The sequence below is a fragment of the Sturnus vulgaris genome, chromosome 4 (genome assembly GCF_052056855.1).
Source record: "Sturnus vulgaris isolate bStuVul1 chromosome 4, bStuVul1.hap1, whole genome shotgun sequence".
Taxonomy (NCBI): Eukaryota; Metazoa; Chordata; class Aves; order Passeriformes; family Sturnidae; genus Sturnus; species Sturnus vulgaris.
Genome location: NC_142246.1, coordinates 35016062 through 35039408, shown reverse-complemented (window position 1 = coordinate 35039408; position 23347 = coordinate 35016062). Strand labels below are relative to the sequence as shown.

The window sequence follows — 23347 nt, the reverse complement described above, 5'->3', positions numbered from 1 at the left end:
AAACAACTGTTTCTGCATCAAATGAATAGGATGTTTTGTCTTTTTTTAATCCTTCTAGAATATTGTAAACAAATTTATTGGGCAATATATTGTAAGACTGTATATGCCTTGAAGATGATCTATTATAGCTACTCTCTCACTCCCCCACCAGCAGGACTGGGGAGAGAATCTGCAAGGTAAAGGCAGTTTCATAGGGAAATCAAAAGCCAAGCACACAAGCAAAGCAAAACAAGGAATTCTTTCTCTGCTTCCTGTGGGCAGTATGTGCTCAGCCATCTCCAAGAGAGCAGGACCCCATCAGTGGTTAGGAAGACAAACACCATCACTCTGAATGTCTTCCCCATCCTTCCTCCCCTTGCTTTATTTACTTAGCATGATGTAGTATGGTCTGGAATATCCCTTTGGACAATTGGGGTCATCTGTCTGAGCTTGACTTTCCTTACAGCCTCACATGCACCCCCAGAAAATGCCTTGGCTCTGTGTAGTTTATATTAATTATAACCTCTGTGTTATCAATTCTGTTCAGCACAGACCCAAAACACATTCCCATATCAGCCACTGGGAAGAAAACTAACGTTACCCTAGCCAAAACCAGCACACTATAATATGTTTTCCCAGCACTTGGGGGATGAATGATGAAATAGGCAAAAACATATCATTGCCCCATAATGCATTTGCAGTCTTATCTTTCTCTTTCATGTACAATTTAACACCAAACTTCTTAATTTATTTACAGGCAATTGTAACAGATTTTTAAACAGTTTAAGTTCCCATCTGCCATCCTGAGAAGATTTAAATTACATCTGTACTTTTGAGTTGAAGATATTTACCAGTTTATTGAAAGGATAATACAGTATACATGTCCATTTTAGCCCATGCTTCCCTGATGATATGAAACTAAATGTGAGTCACAGGAGTTTGTCTGTCTTGAGAGACTCATAGTTCTGACAGGTTGGTATTGAGACGAGAAAACTCAGATCACACAGATGATGGAGCAGCTACAGGCTGTTGTGCTTTGACACTGGCCAAACTCCAGGCACACACAAAAGCTGCTTGCTCAGCCTCCCGTGCCACAGCTGGGCAGAGGAGAGAAAAATTAATTAAGGGTTGATGCGTTAAGGACTGGGAGAAAAAAAAGCTCCAAGGGCAAAAGAGGCTCAACGTAACAGTACAAAGTAAATTTATTATTTACAAAATCAGAGGAGGATAATGAGAAGTCAAATAATCTCTTAAAAACGCCTTTTTTCCCCCCAACTCCTTCCTCCTTCCCACTGACATGCAGGGAGACAGAGCGTGGGGGTTTGGTCAGTTTGTCACCCGGGATTTTCTTCCCCTGCAGAGGGAGAGGACTCCTACCCCTGCTACACCGTGGGGTCCCTTCCACAGGAGACAGTTCTCCATGAACCTCTCCAGTGTGGGCCCACTCTCACGAGTAGGAGTCCTCCCAAAACTGCTGCAACGTGAGTCCCTCCCACGGGCACACAGTTCTCCCAAAACTGCTGCAGTGTGGGTCACTCTTCCACGGAGTGCAGTCCTCCAAGGACAGGCTGCTCCAGCCTGGAAGCAGGGGGCTTCTCTCTGCACCACTGCACCAGTCTTCCACTGGATCACAGCCTCCTCCAGCCATCCACCTGCTCCAGCGTGGGCATTTCTGCCATGGGCTGTGCATGGATCTCTGCATCCTCCATGGATCCCCATGGGCTGTGGGTGGATCTCTCCATTCCCCGTGGATCCCCATGGGCTGTGGGTGGATCTCTCCATCACCCGTGGATCCCCATGGGCTGCAGGGCACAGCTGCTTCACCATGGTCTCACCATGGCTGCAGAGCAATCTCAGCTCCTGAGCCTGGAGCCCGTCCTCCCCTCCTTCTGCACTGACCTTGGTGTCTCCATGGTGTTCCCCCCACACGTTCTCACCTCCTTCTCTTCTCTGACTAGAAAAAACTGTGCATGCTTTGTTTTGATTTCCTTTTTAAATATGTTACCACAGAGGTGTTACCAGCCTCTCTAATTGGGCCCAACTTTGGCCAGCAGCATGTCCATCTTCAGAGCCATCAGGGATTGGTTCTGCCAGGCATGGTGGGAGCTTCCAGCAGCTTCTCATAGAAGCCACCGCTGTAGCATCCTCTCCCCTCCCCACCCCAAAAAAATACCAGGCCGTGCAAAACCAATACACAAGCATAAAAGAGAAACAAGTTTACATAGATGGTGGAACAGCTACAGGCATAGAAGAGAAACAAGTTTCTTACTATTGAACTACTCCTAATTCTTTGATCATGATTCTCAGTGATACTATGTGCCCTTATAAAAAAGACAGAAGACCCTGAAAGCGATGACTTTTGTTAATCAGCAAGTATTAATTTACTGGAAACCATGATTTTCATATGTAACAAGCACATAATGTATTTATGTTTTAACAATTTGTAAAATTTTTGTTCACAGAAGTAACATTTTTATTGTTTTCTCATAGACCATGGTTATAGTCGGATATTTCTTCAGCACTGTGATTCGAGGTGACTGAATTAGTCCTATGTTTCTCATGCAGTTTATGAGACTGTGCAATTATGTGCACTTTGCATAGTTAATGTTTGAGCTGAAATCTCAAAGGGCAAGTAATTTGAAAAATTTCAGCAGTGTTGTAGGAATTTCTTCTGTATATTCTTGTGTCTGTATCCATTTACATGGAGGACTGTATAACTACAAAAAATCTGATAACCTTGGAATGCTACTTCCTACTACTGGGTGTCTTGATTTAAGTATTTATGGCTTTTCGTGTGTGATTTGTATGGGTTGGAGTTTTTTTCCCCTCCTTGGATGTCAGAATTTCTGACCAAGAGGCTGGGAACAAAAGTATTGCTGCTTTTCTTTATGCCCCTGGAGAATGTCACCTGCCTATAGAGTACTCTTAATGGAAACTACACATTCTGGGGTAGGATAGGTAATGACACAGAGTTGCTCTGTGGAAATGGTAAGGAATGTTGACCAGTTAGTATCTGGTACTTCCAGCTGTTCTTTTCCTACTTCGCTTTGTTTATTTCTTGATTAAACAATGGACTTCCCTGTTTAGTTTTTGCATTTATTATATTAGAAACGGTGAAGACCAGCTTGTTAAGTCAGTATAGAAAGGCAAAGGTTGTCTGGATCCTAGGTTTCTTAAGAAACTGGTTTTTTTTATGTCTGCACAATCTCTGTTGAAGATTTGATAGTTGCTGTAATCATGCAGCCAGGAAGATTTGTATGATAATGCCTCCTAAGCAGCACAGCTGATGAAGTATATTGCTGCAGTACTGAAATGTGGTAGTACAGCTTCTATTCCTTTTTACCTTTCATTTTCATTGGCATAATGTGCTGTGAAATCTAATGTGAAACTTGGAAGCATGCCAGAAAAGGCTGCTACCTGCGGAAGGAACAAATGCTGTCAGATGCGTGAAACTCTTCTGAGGAAAAGAAGCAGATCCATTCCCATGAATTAGTTAAATTAGTCTTTTTACATTTTACAGCCAGCGCTGGTGGCTGCAGCTGAGTGCTTTAGGTTCTGCTGGCTGTCAACAATGGAGTTGCAGATTTATTTTTTTACCCCTCTTAAAAAAAATGTTAAACCGATGCTTGGTATTTGCGATAATTTTGGCCCCTCCTACTGTGTCAATTGAAACCACTCCCTACACAACCAAAATAAATCATTCCCCATGATTCTGAGCATATTTTACATTTTGGTACAAGCTTTTGTGCACTGAACTACATTTTGTAGACTGTACATCTTTAAAAAAGGAAAGTAATTTTTTTAGGAGACAGATAAGAATGACTCAAACAGCACCTCATTTTCAGAGCTCTATCTTGAAGCACTAATCTGCTTTAAATTTAAATACTGGAATATAAAATCTATTAATTGTTTTAGTATTTATTTCTGTTTTTCATTAGAAAATAAAAGAGGTAGACCATTTAAATTGCTGTTAAAAGTATTTCAGATTACACATTTATGAATTTAAAACAATAATCTCAAATCATATCACAGACTTCAGATCTGATCTTTATGTAGCTTGTTGTAGTGTTTAGTAAATTGTAGCACAGGACTTATTGTACTTATATGTGTTTAGGTTCTGTATTTTTTATTTCAACTGTGCCTTCTTTCATGGCTTGGATGACTTATATTTCCCACTGGTTTGATGAAGATGATTGGTATGAAGGACAACAAAGAGTAAGAATTGCTTAAAGTAATATTTTCTCTTTTACTACTTTTATTTTTTTTTTCTGTAAGCTGTTCTTTATTATTATATTAAGTATAGTATCAAAAGTAGTATTTCTCTAGTGGGACTAGGAAGAGATTTTTAGCAGTTTTAGTGAGGTCTTGAACCATAAATAAAGCATATTCAAAATGAGATTTTTGAAAATTAATGTTGCTAGCTGGATAAAAGGTACTGGAAGTGTGACAACTACCTACTTGCATGTTTTAGGTGGCATAATTTAACAAGTAGTAATTTTTTCATATGCAATGAGATGGAAAGCAAACATTTCATTTTATTGTATTAAAAGGAATTAATATACCATGCATGGAATAAAATAAAATAGTTATAATTAGTAATAAGGTACAAAATATTTGGGAGATTCTAAATTCAACTGGGGTAATTTCCAAGTTGTATCTTTATGTTTTTATTAACATTTTTCTGAGGAGGAGTTGTTACTATAGCAACATTTGCAGGATAGCTTGAAATTTTTTTTAGGATTTATTAGCTGCATATACAGCTGCTTTCATAGATTTATGGTGGGAAATGAATATAGGTCACATTTCTTTCACTGTATTAAGCTCTTTTATGGTACTTTATACTTCTGGGATTTTTTTTTCTTGTTTTCACAGTATATGGTCAGCTAATGAATTAGAATGCAGGAGATGCTACTGAAAGCAGCTGCTTTCATTGTATTATTGTGTATTACTTGATAATGCCAGCTATGTGCTCATAAGTACAGAAATCTGGCAGGTATTAATACTGTTCCACTGTTCTCATTTTATATGTCACTCATTATATGGATGTTTCAGATGTAGAATTACCTTTTAATAGCTGTCATCAGGAATTCAGATGTGAGATGTGTCAAGAAGTAACTTTATCTGAAATCAGAACAGTCTTGGCAATTTGCAACCAGAAAAGCAATTTTCTGGTGATGGTTGTAGCTCTGGATTAGAAGATGAGAACAGAATCTTATCCAGACTCCTAGATGCTTCATACTGTGATCAAACATGGTTGCATACATATCTCTGTGTATTACACAAATTATCTGCAAACAGTGATTAAGCAATACTCCATATGGCTTTGTTATCACTGCTAGATGGTTTCATATTGATTAGGTGTGTAGTCCAACGTTGCTTTTGATGTATAGTCAGAAATGTAAGCATTTCCCTATGCTTGGTTTCAAATCTAGTATAGCTCTTTAGATTACCTTGCTAAAGTTGCACAATAAAGGGTATTCTAATTAAACGTACAAGTAGTGAAGGCAGTCAAAACCACTATTTTGTAAGACTTACTGTGTTATGATTTTTTAATGTTAGTGCCTTATGTTTTCTAGGCTGGGTATCTATCTTGAATTAATATATTTAGGTTTTATTTCAAGTGTTTGATTCTATAAAACAATCTCAGGCTCTGATTTCAAGTTTCAAACTTTAAGGAAAGGTCCACAACTTCCTCCCTTGTGAAGCCAGAGATCCTGTAGTTAAATCAGTTCTTGTAGTGATTTGGGTCCAAGTTTATTGTGGAGGTTTAAAATGGTTATGAACACTAGTAGAACACTTGTTCATTTCAAATGATCTTTTAAATCAGAGTATTCTTTTCCTGGTCAGTGTCTGGATAAGTGAATGCACATTTTGAACATTTGCTAGGTTGTCATAGGTTAGGAAATGTCATCTGCAAATTCTGGTTGCGTAAGTCTAGCCAAAGCTTCTGGTATTTTTGAGGAATCTTGTTGGAATTCAAAGCCTTGTCCAAGGCATCCTCTTCCTAACTATGGTTAGCCTTCTCTTTATCTGGGAGCTATACATGGCCTGTGTGCCATGAATTGTATACAAAATTAGAAAGAACTTTTCTAATTTTTGCAAACTATGTATACTGCTTAGTGGTAAACTAGCAACCAGCCTGGCACTTTAATAAGCAATAGACTAGCTTGGAAGAATTGTCCTGGGAAGTACGAAGGGCTTCACTTGTGTTGAGAAGTACACGTGTAAACCTACATAATTTTCTACATTCTTCTACATTGTGATTGTCACTACTTCTATAGTCAGACTTTGTTTATCTTTTGCCCAGAAGCAGTTGCTTGAGTGGTGTGTTTTGTCTCAGACTATCCACAGACCTGCATTAGTAACTGCAGTTTAGTACGCCACATCAAGACTGAAAATTTGTCAGCATTTTGCTGTACTCCAAAGTAAGAAGTGTTTGTTTTGTCAAAGTTTTCATATTGTAAGTTGTCTATTGGCTTTTAAGCTGCATATATACCAGGGTATTTCCAATAACCCTTATTTCATGAGTCAGGACAAATTAATGAGAATTTAATTTCTTAACATGGCTATAATATGTTTGTTGTTCACCAGCCCCACTGAAAGAACACCAGTGCTAATTATGTTTGTGTTCTTACATGAGTCTCAGATCTATTGAGGCAGACATTGTCAGCCAGAAGTCATTTTCTGCTCTTACAGACATGCCAAGATTTCATCATAAGTTTGAAGATCTTCATGCTTTTAGGAAGATAAAATGATTGTCCCTTATCTGGTGCTTTTAACTGGTTCCATTTGATAGGGTAATGAATTTGAAACTCTATGGTTCGCAGGGGACATTTTCATCTCCAATGTATTTCCCCCCAAAGATGGGTAAATATACCCAATGTCTTTAAGGAGATCTTTAGTGATATAATGTCATTATATCACTTAAGATCTTATTAATTATTATGTTAACATTGATTTGCTGACAAAAATATTGGTACCTTGGGACAATAGTCTGGATGAGATATAAGAATTTTGTATGTCGAACATACAGGAGAGACAGCAAGCTTTCCACATAAGAAAAGATACAAACCTGATGGGAAGATAATGGCAATAGAGTGAACAGAAGCAGAGGACACTAGCACTTTACTGCTTGTAGCTGTTAAGAAACTACACTCTGTATACACACAAGCATATTGATTAACATAAGGCTCCTGTATATCCACTTTTGTATGCATGCCATATTGCATATGGACTCATATGGATAAGTCATACCCCGCGTGGACCACAATCAAAGCACTTGTGGCATCTGTTGTTGCTTGTACTTGATGGTTAGACATTTATGGATACTGATAACATGCAAGCACTGTATTGATAATGAACGTGTTAAGTGATGGGTTTAAAGAGCTATTATTATCCTACAAGTGTTACTGTAGTGCAATTGGGAAATACAGCGAGCAATGAAATACTGAATAGCCGAATCAGAGAAAAAGGAGTTAGATTAAAATTTAAATGGTGCCTTTTAAAGAGCTGCAGTTGCCAGGCTACTGACACTGCCGTTTTGTGTGTGGTGTCACACAACACTCAGTCTTTTCTCCTGCATCCCGTAGTAACTGCATTATTCTGTGAACATCAAGGTTTAGCTCCTCCTATCTGTCAAGTAAAGTGATTTCATTCTACAATCAGAACAATATTTTCCATTTTTGGGCCCAGCAAGGTATTGGAATGAGCATGGAAATTCTAAAGTGCTTTGCAAAAAATGACACCTATGCTAAGGTAGGGATTATTAGGCATTTATCTTTAAGCTATTGATATAAAGCCATGGTATGCATCTAGTCAATTCGGTTGTTATTTTAAAATTATATTTATGATATACCAAATTTCAGTTTAATGTGGTTAGTTGTTGGGTTTTTTTTTTCTATATTAAGCAACAAGGAAGGACCTAGAATGTTTCTGCTTCTGCCAGTTGAAAAGAAAGGGTTTTGTTGTCCTCCCTCTTTCCTTCATCTCCTTGGAAACTGTGAGCACACACTGGTAGCTTTCCCAATGTGGTATACGTTCTTTTCATGCACAGGGGTCTTTTTCACTGCATCTTTAAGAGACAAATATAATTACTTGTACATCCCTTATTTCAAAATAAAATACTTTTTTACAAAGTATAAAAAAATTCCATTGTATAAAAATGCACCATGTGTGAAATCAGACATATTTTCAGTTATACTGCATTTCTACATTTTTGTCATTTTACTCAGGCTGTTCTGATGAATACATCTTTCTATTTTATACTCTTCTTACTCTGTTAAGCATGCTTAACAGAAATCTGTAATGTTTGAAAATATATGCAGCAAACTATGAGAGAGCCAGTCAGTATTCCACACAACTGTCATTTCTTCTGGATACTGTCATACTGAATTTCAAGACAAATGCTTCCTCTTGTAAAATGGTATATCATTACAAAGAGAACAAAATAATAAGTTTAAAACAATAAATATTAGTAAATAAAATACATTTTTTTCTGTAATAAACTAAATATTTTATATATGTAACTTTTTAAAATATGCTTATATAGTGAAAATCTAGTCAAAGTTCAAGAATACTTATTAAGCATGAATTCTTAATTCAGTGAAAAAACAATATATTACAGAGCAGCATTTTTCATCTAAAATAAAAAATTTCATCTATTAGTAGCATTTTTATAGAAATCACTGCAGAATCCTAAAAGACAAATCTGTTGTTACTCTGAGAGAAAAATCTGTGGAATTCTGTTTTAGCATCTGTAAGAGATTTTAGCTTTATGATTAATTTTACCTGTTATCAAACTGCAAATTAAACAAGACTTAAGTCATGTTTTCTTACAGATTAAATCTTCAGCAAATCAGGAATTCTTAGCTCCTATATGAGAAGGTAAAAAAGAGTATCTGTACAATGTGAGAAAAATCTTTTATTATTTTGAAGTAAGTAGTTGTGTAGTCTTAGGTTCTATGTAGTTATCACCTTTTTATCAATCTTACATTGATGGCTTTCAGGTGGTAAACCCTGAAAACTAAACCTAGGATAATCTAATATTTTACAGCTAATTGTCTCCAATTTCACCATAGCATTTTTTTTTTAATGTTCCTTATCAGTTTACTGACACACCTAGAGTTTTAACCATTGTTTTCCCTGGAATCAAGAACAGAACCCAAAATACCTAGTTCTAGGTATTCTGTGATTTCATAAAATAGTTATCTAACCAGCTGGGGGACTTCAATTTCAGAAGAAGTGATTGTTAATGGTGCAAGTTATTTTTTCATGGGAACTAGAAGAAGTCTGTTCTGAATTACCCAAACACAATTATTTCTCTGTATATGTAATTTATACTTTAATTGCACAGAAGGGACCTCTGGAATTTGTAATTTTACTGAGCAGTAAAGAACATTAAATGGCAAAATTAGAAATTTGGAGGCTATTTTTGCCACTTTATGATGTTTATTCTTTAAATAATTAGATAGATTTCTCTCTGGGGGACTCTTATAATTTAGAACATGAGATGGATTGCAAAGGAGCTGCAAGATGATAAAATTTATAGAAATGTTCTCTCTGGAATCTCTAGTTTGCTGCAGAAATTGGAAGAATTAATACTGTTGACAGACAGATAGGAAGTCTAATAGCCAAAGCACTAGTCTACAACAAAGCTGGATCTCGTAAGTTATTTTTTCTGTATATTTCTGTTCTGCTGTTGCAGTCTCTTTCACCAAAATTCTCAAACTTTACATGTGAGCATTTAATTTCCTTCAGTCATTCACTCAGAATGTTTAAGCATTTAACTTAGGGTCAGTGATATCTTTGAGATGATCAGTCTCAAACGTTCAATTGATCCTGATCTTCTGCTAAAGAAGCCCCCAAAATAAGTCGCTCTCAATTTTTTTCCCTTTCTGTCACACTTTCCAAAGTGAGAGAAACATGATGTCATGGAATTTGCTACCTATAATTATTCATTACTGTTTACTTACCAAGCAGATACACCAAGCAGAGGAGAAAAACTAAAATTATTCATTCAACTTTATTTTTATCCCTTGTATAAATTTATTAAAATGAAACTTTGATAATATTTAGGCAACCAGCTTTTAGTCAATAGTGACCAATAGGTTCCTTTGAGTACTGTAGATCACTACTGCAACACCTGTATAAAATCTGTTCTGTATGTGCCTTAATACTACTGTCATCCAGAAAAATATTTCCCCTTCTATACATTTGACATCAAGTCAGTCAAAAGTGGCCTACAGCAACATATCTGTGCTAAACTGTTGCACAGCAATGCATTGTATAATCAACCCTTGTACTTCATCCACACTTCCTCCCTCAAAGTACTTGATTGCCTTGAAGTCTCATTTCTTGTTAATTCCCTTTCCTTTGTGGAGCTTGAAATGGTACCTAACATTTGGTAAATGTAACATAGCTCTCCTTCTCTTTCAGGTTTATAGTTTAACTCTTTGACCTAAAGATGTCATCCTCCATATTCCATGTAATATTTTTATTTTTTATTTTTTAAATGTCCCTCAGTCCATTAATGTGTCCACAGCAGAAATGTGACTCTGAGACATTCTGTTACTAGGTAACATGTTGGCATTATGCTGAATTAAAAAGGGACTAGGTAAATAATTGGTGTGGCCCAGCAAAGCATTTCTTGCATTTTTATGTTGAAGTCAGTTTTCTCACTCTGAGCACAGCTGGTACTGTGAGACTAGTTTTGGACATAGAAAGCATAGTTTGCTGTATAGTAATGTTACCCTAAGATTTGCTTTTGATTTTTCACAGCTCACTTCAACTTTTTTGTTAAACGGTAATTATTAAGAAAATTTAGAAAGCTTCTCTGGAAAGGATGATGATAGGGAGGATAATATGACAAAGAGTTGTTCTATGCAAGTGGTTTGAAGACCTTTCTACATGTTTGTTTTACTTAAAACTATTAGTATGTGGTTTATTTTGTCTGGCTGTCAGTGGGAGATGAATGGGAGAGCAGAGAAAGCGTTAAACTGTAATAGAGAAAGTATTAAACGAAACCACAGAAGAAAGTGGACATGATGAACAGTTCCAGCTACTACAAATCAAGAACAATTCAAAGTTTTATGAGCACCTCCTCTCCCCATCTTTTTCTTCCAAATGGATTGTTGTGAATGGTGTTAGGCACCCTTTCTTGTGTGGCACTGAAGCCTCTGAACATCTATTTGTTCTTATTTTGGATACATTCATTTGTACCTCAGGCGAGTTATATTTTTTAAGTAGACATATATTATTATTTATGGGAACAAAATGTATTATTCTATGCTGTAATATTCTGTCATCTAATGAATGTTTCTATCATTCAAGTTTCTGTAATTTTGGAGTCTAATCAATTTCTGTTTTAAAGGCAAAAATGTCACGTGTGAAACAAGTGGGACTTTTAGCTGCTGGATGTCAGCCATGGAACAAGGATATATGTGCCGCTAGTGGGGACAGATTTGCCTACTGTGCTACACTTGCTGTTTATATTTATCAGGTAAGATTATTCTTGTTTTTCAGATTAGTTACACTTTTACATTGTTTTTGATCTCACTTTGAACCCTTTGAACAAATGTTTCTGCAATGCTTTTGCAAGTATAGTTGCTGCTGAGAAGATATCTATGTAAAGCTCAATATTCCTTTCAAGATATCCCTGAAGTTGTATGTGCCAAGAATTATTTTTAGAAGACAGCTTGCAGTGCAGCAAATTTGAGATGAGTGAAGTTCAGTGATAGAAGACTGGGTTCTGAGGGAGAAATGAAGCAATTCCACAATTACATCTGAAGCTGTAGTATAAAATAGTCTTTTGCACAGTGGATTAAAATGGTTCAAAGGTATGGATTCAGTGACCCACCTTTATTTAATTTGGAGTCCAAACTCCTCAGCACAGTGTTCTTCTGAAGTTTGTAGTTGCTGTACATCAACACCTAACTAAAAAATAGAAATGCTGTGACATAGAATTTTCAGATTGAGAAATATGGGAGGAAATAAAGGATGTATTTACTTTAATTTTAAGAGTTATACTGGTAGTAGGATTAAAATGACCAAAATTTACTGTGTTGTGTCTGGGCTTTTTTTTTTTTTTTTAATATGGATTTTTCCCTGTACTAATTAACTTTAAAAATGAGAAGGATTTCAAACTCATTTTTATGTTCTGTCCTGCTTACCCCCTTGGAAATTGCTAAATGATTGTTACCACATCTATAAATAAAGCATTTTAGGATTGTTTGAGTACACTTCCAAATGAAATATAATAATTTCTAAGTGACGGGAAGCTAGACATACAACTGTTTTTTGGATAGTTGCATATTGGGCAACCTTTCTTTCAAGTCAAATGTGTGAGAATTTACTTTATTGAGATGTGAGGTACTGGCAGTAGTTAAATGCACAATAAGCTCATCCATAAGTGTAATGCTGTTATATGAAGTATTCTCTAATATTTCATATAGAGGTATTTCAAGTAAGTTTACAAAAAACGTATTTCTAAAATGAATTTTACTATTTGTTTAGCTGGATCACCGATACAATGAATTCAAGCTCCATGCGATTATGTCTGAGCATAAGAAGACAATCACAGCCATATCTTGGTGTCCCCACAATCCTGACGTGTTTGCAAGTGCCAGTGCAGATAGTTTAGTGATCATTTGGAATGTGAATGAACAGAAAGTTGTGGCCAAGCTGGACAATACAAAAGGTATTTTAGACATGGAGATTGTTTTACCCATACAGCTTGATCCATGGGTATGAGAAATACTTGATGTAATGTAAACTCTGTAGTTGGTAGGCTGGAGTTTTAACAGGTGCTTAACACAATATTCTCGTCAGATTTGTTGCAGTTCATTCTAGAAAATAAGGATAGTGTGTTTGAGTAAATTGCTGTCAATCATGTCATATTTGGTAAAGAAAGGCATTCTTTTTCTCCAAAGAAGTTGACCGGTTCAGGAATTGACTTTTCTAATGATTTCTTGTTGAGCAGGGGAGAAAAAAAAAACAAAATCAACATTATTTTCATCACTGTATAAAAGGATAAATAATTAAATATTAAAATAATAAATTTCACAATGACTTTAGCTAAGTGAAACCAAATAAAAGTTAGCCTTAACAGATTCAAGTATAAATAATCACTGAATTTTAACAACAGCTTTTGTTTAAATACCCTAATGCTTGTCTGCCTGAATCTTGTCTCAGGCCTTGAAACTGCTGGAGATTCTATTACAAGTCTAGGCCGTTAAACATTCGTGTTACAGTTACATTTCCCTGCCTAGTTCTGATTTATGCCATTTATTCTTAACCAGTACCTGTATTTCTATTCTTATAGTCAATCTCATCAGGTGTCCTTGACTCCTACATTTTCATCCTTGGAAAGTGAATGCAACCCAAGAACAGTCAGAATCTCAGTATCTAATAAGCTATTTTGGGACTCCCTACTCTGTTCTCTCCGGAGCATTTAGGGATACCTCTGGAAATCTTTTACATCTTGCATGTCATACAAAAGAAAACTCCACGGTGATTTAATCTGTTCTAAAATAAATATTGTATCAGTTCATGCATGAATATAAATGCTGGTACTTGTTTTTCAATAAGTACTTTTTTCAATAAGTATTTTCAATACACTGCTTGTTTAAAAATCTACTTCAGCCAATGACTACTGTCTTGGGTTTCAAACCAAGACAACTACACATGAAAGAAGTGTTGTTATTACTATTTTAATAGTTTTAGAAACTAATTTAAGATAATATGCTTAAACTTTCTATTGGTTTCTCTTTTAGTTCCTTTCACACTGCCATATAAAAATGTCTAAATACAGTTTTAAGTTTTCATCTTGAGGAATTTGTCTTACTGTCATTTTTTCCTTCAGGCACACATTATTAAGTTATGAGGATGATGAGGGTTTGAGACATTAAGATCAAAATTCTTGAATGGGGCTGCCTACTGTTAGATATTAGACAACTGAATTAAAACTGTCGTGTATCCAGAAGAAAGCTATCAAAAGTTTCCTTTTATTACAGAGCTATCTTTCAAATTTTGTCACAAATATCTGTTTCTGTTAGATTTATCTCTAAATTTCATTGTATTTTGCTAAAATAGGCATTTTGAAATTCTCAGTATTTTACTATCTTAGTAGCAAATAACTTAGAGTAAGACATAGTAGTGAATGAAATTCTGAATGAATGAAAGTATTGTTTGCAGGATCAGGCTTATTCTCTTTCAAATGTGTGATTGTCTTTGGCACTGATAGAGTATAGATAGAAAATATGGCCCATCTAAGTAGCATAAAAGTAATTTGGGAAATAATTTTACTTCCTGCCTGTGGAAGTCTGTAGTTTACTTTTACACTGTAAGATGTTCACACAGTTCTCTAAATTTCAGTCTAGCGATTTTTATGTAAAACAATTATTTCTGTTGTTTTTCAAGACAATTGCTGATACTGGGTCAAGGAATACTACACTGAATTTTGTATCCTGGTTCTTACAAGGTTTACCTGTATGTTTCAGGAATTCCTGCGTCCCTTGGCTGGTGCTGGAATGCAGGTGATGCAGTTGCATTTGTGTCCCACAGAGGTCCACTGTACATTTGGACTATCTCAGGACCTGACAGCGGGGTAACTGTGCATAGAGAAGCACATAGTTTCTTGTCAGATATCAGTCTGTTTAGATGGCATCCAAAGAAAAAGGGAAAGGTGGTATTTGGACATACTGATGGAAGCCTATCTATATTTCAACCAGGTAAAAACTCATGTGGCAAAATACTTAGTTTTATAGATGTATGACTTATTTCTCCTTATGCATGTAATTCTGCACTTTTTAGTTAGATTCTATAATGTAGCTCCATACATAAAATTTTTTCTTAATTCATATTCCTATTCCTTCCATATCACAAAAATGTTTTCTTAGATAAGGAATTCAGAGCATTTTCTTTATCTCTCCTCCCTTTTGTGACCAAGATAGGACTGCAATTTTTTGACAACTGCAATAAACACTTTTTTTTGGGCGAATGATAACAGCCATGATCTTCTACTGAGCTATATTTTCCTGCAAGTTTCTTCTTCTAATGGAAAGACTTGAATCTTTTGTTTATTTTCCTACTTTTGTGTTCCTTCTGGAGTCCTCTGTTTCATATTCTAGAATCCTCAAAAATTTTATGGGTAGAATCTCACGTCACACTTAATATTATCTTCATGGTTCTGTTCTGTCAAAGGATAGACAGGAAAATATTTATCTCTTTTTGTCTGAAATCCACCACACACATTTGTGCATAGTTTATAAATAGTCTAGTTCTCTGCTAAGAAGGTGTCATGTTGATAAGCTCATTTGAACTTAAAATTTCACTTGTTTTCATAGTTTTCTTCACAGGCAGGTATCTGTATTATGCTGATTATTTCTAATTTTTCCTGACTGCTTCTTCTTCCTTGAATAAAAATTGATTTTCAACTTCATGAGATAAACTGTTCTTTAAATAATGTGTTCATTTTACACATTATAGAGTTGTTCTTCAACAGCCATACTAAATTTCTTTTCCTTCAGTTCACTCTACTAAGTTGTCACACAGGATGTCACAGAGAATAGAGTCCCTTGCTTCTGTAGTGCAGACTGAATTAGCACTGGCATTGGGATAAGGAAATCAATTTTAATATGATAATATCTAAGTATTTATCAGACTCAGACTTTTCATGAAGTCTTCCTAGAATTATTTAAATATGAAAACAGAAATAATAAGAAACACATTTAAAATATCAAAATTATATTCTGCAAATGAAAATATAGGCTAAAAAAATCTGGGCAGTGGCAGTTTTGTATGTACCACAATTCAAGTTGCTGTAAAAAAATTGTTTAAGGAAAATTATCCATTACTGTTGGAGATAAAACTCCTTCCATCAACTCAAAATTTAGATTAGCTTATCACAAGAATGCTGCCCTTTTCTGTATTTAGGATAGTCTTCTTTATTATTGTAATATTACACATATTTATTAAAATAATTTTAAAATTAAAAAATATATAAGTTGTTTCCTGTTCTTATCATACATAAGATTCTTCATTTCCAACAGAGAAATAAAATTTGAAAGTTTATATGCAGCTGGGTGAAAATTTTCTGCATAAGTAGCACACTACACATTTTTTTTCACTGTTGTTATCTACTTAGTTTTCTCTGCCATGGATGTATTTCCTTTTTATTAACTCTAGACTATGCATTATTGTATCAGAACATTTAGTCTAAAGAAAATACATGCAAGAATATAAGATTAATACCCAATTTTTAGGGAGATTCAATGCAGTCATATAGAGCAAAATGTTTTCCCTTTCATTTGTTCTCAAAATAAGCACAGCTTACTTAAAATGGCCTGTGACTCAGTTGCATGATTCATACTGTTCATGTCTTCTTTTAATGGAAAACAAAATTTAGCAGTTAGGGTTTGAATAAGATTTGCTTTTAGACTCTTTTTTTGAAACACAGGTAAAACCAAATGGCTCCTAGGTACATACTGGCTTATAGTCTTCCACCAGGTGATTGTGCTTTCTTGGGGCTGAAGTGTTTGGATATGGGTGGCTTCAGTCACTTGAGGACTTTTTGCTTTTAGTTCTTGTATAGCTAACTGAAAAATGACAATTCTGCTTTGTTGTCTGTTCTTGTTTTTCATTTCAACGTTGTTTTGCAGTAAAACAAAAAGGTGATCTGTAATGTAAGCAGGTGGCATTGTTTAAAAAAGTGGGAGTTCTCAAGTTTTTGGCAAATGAAAGCAATTATCATACTTCTGCTGTTACTCCCAATGCTTCAGAAGGTGAAAAATGGAATTGAGAAATCAGTTTATGCTGTTAATTGTCGTGCAGTCTTAAATTATTTCTCCCATTTCTGGTAACTGATTTTAACTGGTTTTTCTGGTAACTGATTTTTTAGATGTAATGTGTATGAAACAGTACCAAAATTGAACATTAAATTGAAGCTGAGTAATGGAAGGTGTAATTTCCTTATTTCTAGAAAAGCAGTGGTATTTTTTTTAGCATAAGATCACAACTTCAAAATTACAGATCTATTTTATTTGGATTGTACACTGTCTTATAAAACTAAGATTCATCTCTCTGTAGAAAAAAGAATTGGGAGATAAGTATGATATTAAAAAAATGTGGGTTTTGATAATATGGATCATCAAGTGAAATGTCATCTTTTTTGTAGGTGTCAGACTAGATACTTAATGGTCGATTTTGGCTATAGAATCTGTAAACGCTTCATAGCTGCACACATAGTTTTAAAGAAGAAAAAACGTTGTTCAGAAAAAGCCTTTACTGCCGTAGTGTTTTTCTGTTTCAAACTGTCTTTATTTTGCCTGTATACGCTGTGGTATGCAGATTTACTTACATTCAAATGGCTTGTATTTTATGCTTTGCTGCAGACTTTTACTCACAGAAATTCGTAGAACAATGTATATGATTTACCATATTTTCCTTTCCTGTAAAATTATAAGCCTGAGAGCTGTTTCTGTTTTCTGCTGTATTAAACATAAGGTCAAATCTGATAGAAAAAGAAATACTCTAAGTCAAGTATTGCAAAGACAGCTCCATTAATTTCACTGGTGCAGACAGTAGAGCAGGCTAGTGAAAATTTCAGAGAGAGGAAAAACAAGTTTGCCAACCTTGTAACTATCGAAAGGATATATTTGTTTTAATTTTTAAATAACCTCTTTTCTTGTGCACTTTAAAGGTTCTAAAAATCAGAAACATGTCTTAAGACCAGAGTCTCTTGAAGGAACAGATGAAGAAGATCCAGTTACAGCTCTGGAGTGGGACCCTTTGTCAACTGAATACCTTCTTGTTGCTAATTTACATAATGGTATTCGACTTGTTGACTCTGAATCTCTGTCCTGTATCACAACTTACAGTTTTCCCAGTGCAGCAGCATCTGTTCAGTGTTTAGCCTGGGTTTCTAGTGCACCTGGAATGTTTATAACTGGAGGTAAGGCTTTTATTTTCTGATTTATACAAAGATAACAAATACAGGATTGAGTCTTCAAAATTGATACTCCAAGTTTGATTTTCCTGTTTCATAATCTTTTTACAAGTAGAAGCATACATGAATTGTACAGAAAAATACCATAACACGAAACCGGAAAATAGTAAAATTACACTGAGCAGTTTTTACATGTTTTAAAACTTTAGCTACATAAATATGTGGCTTTCTACAATTGTTAGTGCTAAATAATATTTTCCTCATGCACCCCCTAACAAAAAATATATTAATTCCATTGGGAATAGGAATAAAAATGCATTGTACTAATTGATGTCACCTCAAAGATTTACACAATTAAAAGAAGAAAAAGATCTATTTCCTGCCTCTTTTCTACACCATTATGACTTAGGTTGAACTAATAAATCAGGAAGATAAGACTGGCAGAATATTTTATAATGAGAGAGGTTCCATAGAATTTACTGTGAGTTTAAATAGCTAATGTTAATAATGATTGTTGTTAATAGAGATATGGCCACGGTGGTGAATGGAGGATAAGTAGGATGCCATGGATGTTTCACTAGATGATCTCCAGAGGTCCCCTCCAACCATAACTGTTCTGTGTTACGGAGTTGAGAGTGCCTGCTTATAAAATTATTCTTAGGACTTGAAGTTTAATTCACTGCTGTATTTTTGTACAAATCAGTCGTCAAACCACATACCTCTGTGTTTTGTTTTGTTTTTTTTTAAATCTCAGATTCTCAGGTTGGTGTGTTACGTGTTTGGAATGTTTCACGTACAACACCTATAGATAATTTTAAATTGAAGCAGACTGGTTTCCATGGCTTGCATGTGCTAAGTTCTCCTCCAAAGAAAAAGTGTAAGTGTAATTTTGATTGTTATTCATTGTAATGGCTGCAGCTTAAGAAAATCTTATTTATGAGTCGTGTTATATCCAGATCAATCTCTGTATAGTTGGTCAGCTATTTAGTTCTTAATTAAAGTACCTTCTGCTGCTAGTGGATTAGACAAATGCATAAAGGATCAAGTACTTTATAAGGTCCTTCTTTAGTAGGCCAGGCTTCATACAGGAATTCTCAATTTCTTTTGTTTCCAACCTCATTAGAATACAAGCATTTTACTCTTTATAATTTTACTTATTATTGAAATAAGAAATAATCTTCTCTCTTTGTCTTTTGCTTTATATTGTTAAGCATGTTCATCACAGTATCCTACTAAAAATCACCATACATCTTCAACAAGTGAGGCTGTTCCTCCTCCAACTTTGACCCAAAACCAAGCATTTTCTCTTCCTCCTGGTCATACCGTCTGTTGCTTCATGGATGGTGGAGTGGGGCTTTATGACATGGGAGCCAAAAAGTGGGATTTCCTTAGAGATTTGGTATGGTTCATCTCTGTCTTTGAATAGAGAGCTTTTTTGGCTTATGCACTTTCTTCTAACAGCAAAAAAATGGAGAATTAAGTCTTTGCAGTACTTTAAGCAGTTGCTATTGTTAAAAAGAACCTAAATTTCTAAGAAACAAAATGACAGTTCTGAAGTTTAAACTAATATTTTATTGGAAATTTCTGAATTCTGTTGGAAATATTCTGATGGTTTGTTTTAAACCAGAAATCAAGATTTAAAGACTTGGTTTTTGTTTATTTATTTTTTAACCTGAAATTTTAGTTTGATGGCCTTCTCCGAAATTTTCTCTAGTGGGTTTTCTATAGTTGAGTATAATGAGTCCAATCAGAGGGCTATATGGTGAATGCACTCAATTTACAAAAACATTATTAAGAATTATTAAATTTTCTTTGAAGCTGAAATTCAGTAATAGGTTTAACATATATTAGACAACCCACTTCTTCACCAAGCTTTTGGTTATTGAGGTTCTTGAGGATATTTCTCTTTTCCTCTTTCCAAATTCCCTTTTCACAGAAAAAAACCCCAAACAAGCAAAATCCAAATATTTTTCAGCTATGTATATTTTTCCCTATGCATTTCAATAGAGGCTGTTGGTTGGTCTTCTCTTTCCATTTTTATTGGGTTTGATCCTGTAAAGCAAGTGAGGCTTGAAAAAATTCTTACTTAATACCTGTGTTTCATATATTTGCCAACTTAAATTCTACAAATGCATGTCTTGGAAAACAGCCAATTGATGCATGAAATCTCTAATGGATTGAATTTTAAACTGCATTAGAGCATAGACTTTACCTAGAAACACAGCATATTTAGTGGCGTACTAGACTTGTAGAACATATTTGACATACAGAGCTTTATTTTTTCAATCAGGTACATTTTATCAAAAGGAAAAACCATTCCTGTTTTAAAAAATTAAGTTTTCTCTTTTTTGTTTGTTTGTTTTGCTTTTTTTTGTTGTTGGTTGGTTGGTTGGTTTTTGCTTAATTTTTTTAATTCAATTTTTTAGCAACATAGTTCCAACAGAAAATGCTAACAAGTTCCTGGCAATATGTACTGTGTGGTTGCAGGAAATAATTTTTCTGGTTTTAATAATGATCTATAAAAGAACGTGTTATAGTCCAAGTTATTTTATGCCTTTTAATTTTGACTCATAGGCCTAAATATAAAGGGACAGGTAAATTAAATACAATGTATTTTTGAGTTTGACCTAGAGTTGGACTATGAAAAAAGTCAAATGCAATAAAAATGGATTAAATATTTGTTTCATTTAAGGGACATGTTGAGACCATCTTTGATTGCAAATTCAAACCTGATAACCCTGATCTTCTTGCTACAGCTTCATTTGATGGCACAATAAAAGTTTGGGACATAAATACTTTATCAGCCGTTTATACATCTCCTGGTAATGAGGGGGTTATTTATTCCATTTCTTGGGCACCAGGTAAGAATATTTTGCTGTATGTCTAAAGGTTCTTTGAATTAGCATTGCCTGCAGAATTTTTAATATAAAAGTATTAGTTTTATATAGAAAGGCATCTTGTAAGGTTTAAACAAAACTTAATTATCTGTGAAATCAGCACATTTCAATGCTTTAGACCCTGCTGAAGCTTACCCTTGTGAGTAATGCTCCCAGTATTTCTTGCTTAGAATGGAGGGAAGAAAATTTCTGGAACATTTCTAACATGGCATTACGCAGATGACAAAATGCTTTGTATGAGAAGCAGCTTCTTAAAGGAATTCAGATTATGTTTTGTGCTGAAATAGTGGAACATATGTATTTAGCTCTTTTTCTTCCTTCGTTGTGTAGGAGTCTAATCACTGAAGAACTCTGCTTCAACATTATTAGGATAGGAAGTATCTTTTCTGCAAAGCATCTACTTTTTCTTAGACAAATCACTTGAGTTCACTGGGAAATTTTGTTTTCAAAACTGTCTCTTTGGTGTACCTGAAAATACACTTCTTGACACTATTGATAGTTGTCAATAGTTGACAATAGGTTGACTTCCCTGTTGTGTTTTATTCCTTTGGACAGCAGATGTATTTTTTAAAAAATCTAAATGATTCATCTTTCTGTTCTCACATGCACTTTTAAACTCTTAAGAAATAATAACTGAGGAGAAAAATATTGTGGTGGGAAGCTTAATGTAGTCTGCATATGTGAAATAAATTTGCACTTTTTTATTTCAGAGAGTCTCTTGTGCCTTATACCTCTTCACAAATAATATGTCTTGCTATATGGAAATTATGGCAATATGAAATACAATGCTTATACTTGGTTATTTAGCTTTGAAGTTTAAATTCAATTTGTAGTTGTATCTCACGTTGAATGAGCAGTTTGTTGGCTGCAGGAGGGGTGTGGGGTTGTTGCTTTTGTTTGGTTTTTTGTTTGCTTGGGGTTTTTGGGGGTTTTTTGTTGTTGTTTTGTTTTGTTTTTTAAAAACAACAAAAAAAGTAAATTGGAAACACATGCTTCAACTTTTTTTCTTACCATCCTGTCCAGAGCTTCCTGTCCCTCCCAGCCAGAGCTTTTGGTGCTTCTTTCACCTTACTCCCAGATAGTTCCTATCTGGCCTGTACTTTGTTCCTAATATATAATCTAATGTGTGCCACCATTTTTTTGGTCTCAGAAGACCTTTGAAAAAATTGATTACTTCTTTTTTTCTCCCTCGTTATTCTCCTACTTGAGTTTATTCCCATTTTATATATTTACCTTGCTAGACTCCTCCTGCACAGATTGTCTTTTCTGCCTCTGAAGCTTGGAATAAAATAATAGTCAAAACTTTCCTATAAATCTGCTATTTATGAAAAGCATAGCTATACTGGGATAGAGAGTCACTGCGGTGAGGAGAATTTGGTGACTTTTGAATTAGACCTGAATTGAATTTTCATGTTCCCACTGTGGAGTTTTGTACTCAGATTTTCCACCCTGTAGAGTGTGGTTACAGATTCAGGTACATTCTTCATGGTCTTAGGTGCAGCAGTGGTGCAAGATTAAGAAAACAAAATGCTGTTAGATGTTCTCTCTCATTTTTACGATTTGTCTTTATATATAGGGAACTTTAAAGGAAATTTCTCTAGTTGCTACAGCTTCTTTTAGCTTGAAACATTCAGGTTACCTCTCTTGCCGTTTGAGTCATATGCATCATGATCATTAATTTCTTACATGTAAGACTTTCAGCAGGCATTAAGATACTTTTTATTGCAACACAATTTTTATTTGACCATTCATCAAAACAGGAATGTAGAAAAACAGGTCAGGCTTTCACTGAAATTGATGCTTGTGACTTAGTAGCAAATGCTGGCCTTAAACTATGGAAAGCTCATGTTCGTGTACCGTTGATGTCTCATGTGCATATTATATTTCTTCAAAGTAGAACCACTGTCAAACAATATTGTGATTTTATAGTTATTGTAATATTTTGCAAACATCTTTCTTTAAAGGAAATCTGAACTGCATAGCAGGTGGAACATCCAGAAATGGTGGCTTTATCTGGGATGTTCGAAAAGGCAAAATGATAACCAGATTCAGTGAGGTAAGATGAGATTACTACTTTTCTTTGTCTATATGAAATGTAAGTTAGTCATTCCCTCTAGTGTCCGTAAATAGAGATGGTCAAAGTACATATGTTTTTAAAAGGTGCTGTAGTATAAAAATCTATGGAGTTATGTAGGTGCAAGTTTACCCACGTGGCAGAAGTATTTTTGCTTCCTTGGACTGGATTTGTGATATGAGAGTGGTGAAACACCAGATGGACTCCATTATCTTAAAATTGGTCCTGTAGGGATACATGGCAAAAACATAGCTGATTCCTTAACTGTGTAAACATACATAGACATACAGACTCAGCATCAAAATGAAAACTGTATTCTATATTTTCAAACATAAGGGCCAGAAAAAACTTTCGGTACTTGAAGTCTAGATCAATAAAGCTCCATTCTGCAGCACACTAAGCAGTATGACTCATTTAGTAGCTTGCATTGTATTACCTGAAATTTATCCAGACATT

General features: G+C 34.9%; 1 protein-coding gene across 7 annotated transcripts in view; it reads left to right on the top strand.

The window, feature by feature from the left end:
* The window catches only part of WDR17 (WD repeat domain 17), a 58908-nt gene that overhangs the window by 6892 nt on the left and 28669 nt on the right, over positions 1-23347 (top strand). For 2 of the 7 annotated variants that reach the window (XM_014884000.2, XM_088163572.1), the window contains exons 1-9: positions 3728-4194; positions 11348-11476; positions 12490-12673; positions 14475-14705; positions 17675-17926; positions 18675-18797; positions 19132-19319; positions 20613-20781; positions 22782-22873. In XM_014884000.2, coding sequence (XP_014739486.2) covers positions 4084-4194; positions 11348-11476; positions 12490-12673; positions 14475-14705; positions 17675-17926; positions 18675-18797; positions 19132-19319; positions 20613-20781; positions 22782-22873 — 1479 coding nt within the window. In that variant the 5' untranslated portion in view covers positions 3728-4083. Of the gene's footprint in view, positions 1-3719; positions 4195-7714; positions 7735-11347; positions 11477-12489; positions 12674-14474; positions 14706-17674; positions 17927-18674; positions 18798-19131; positions 19320-20612; positions 20782-22781; positions 22874-23347 lie in introns of those variants that run through there. The other 5 variants (XM_088163576.1, XM_088163575.1, XM_088163573.1 and 2 more) reach the window with 4 other exon arrangements.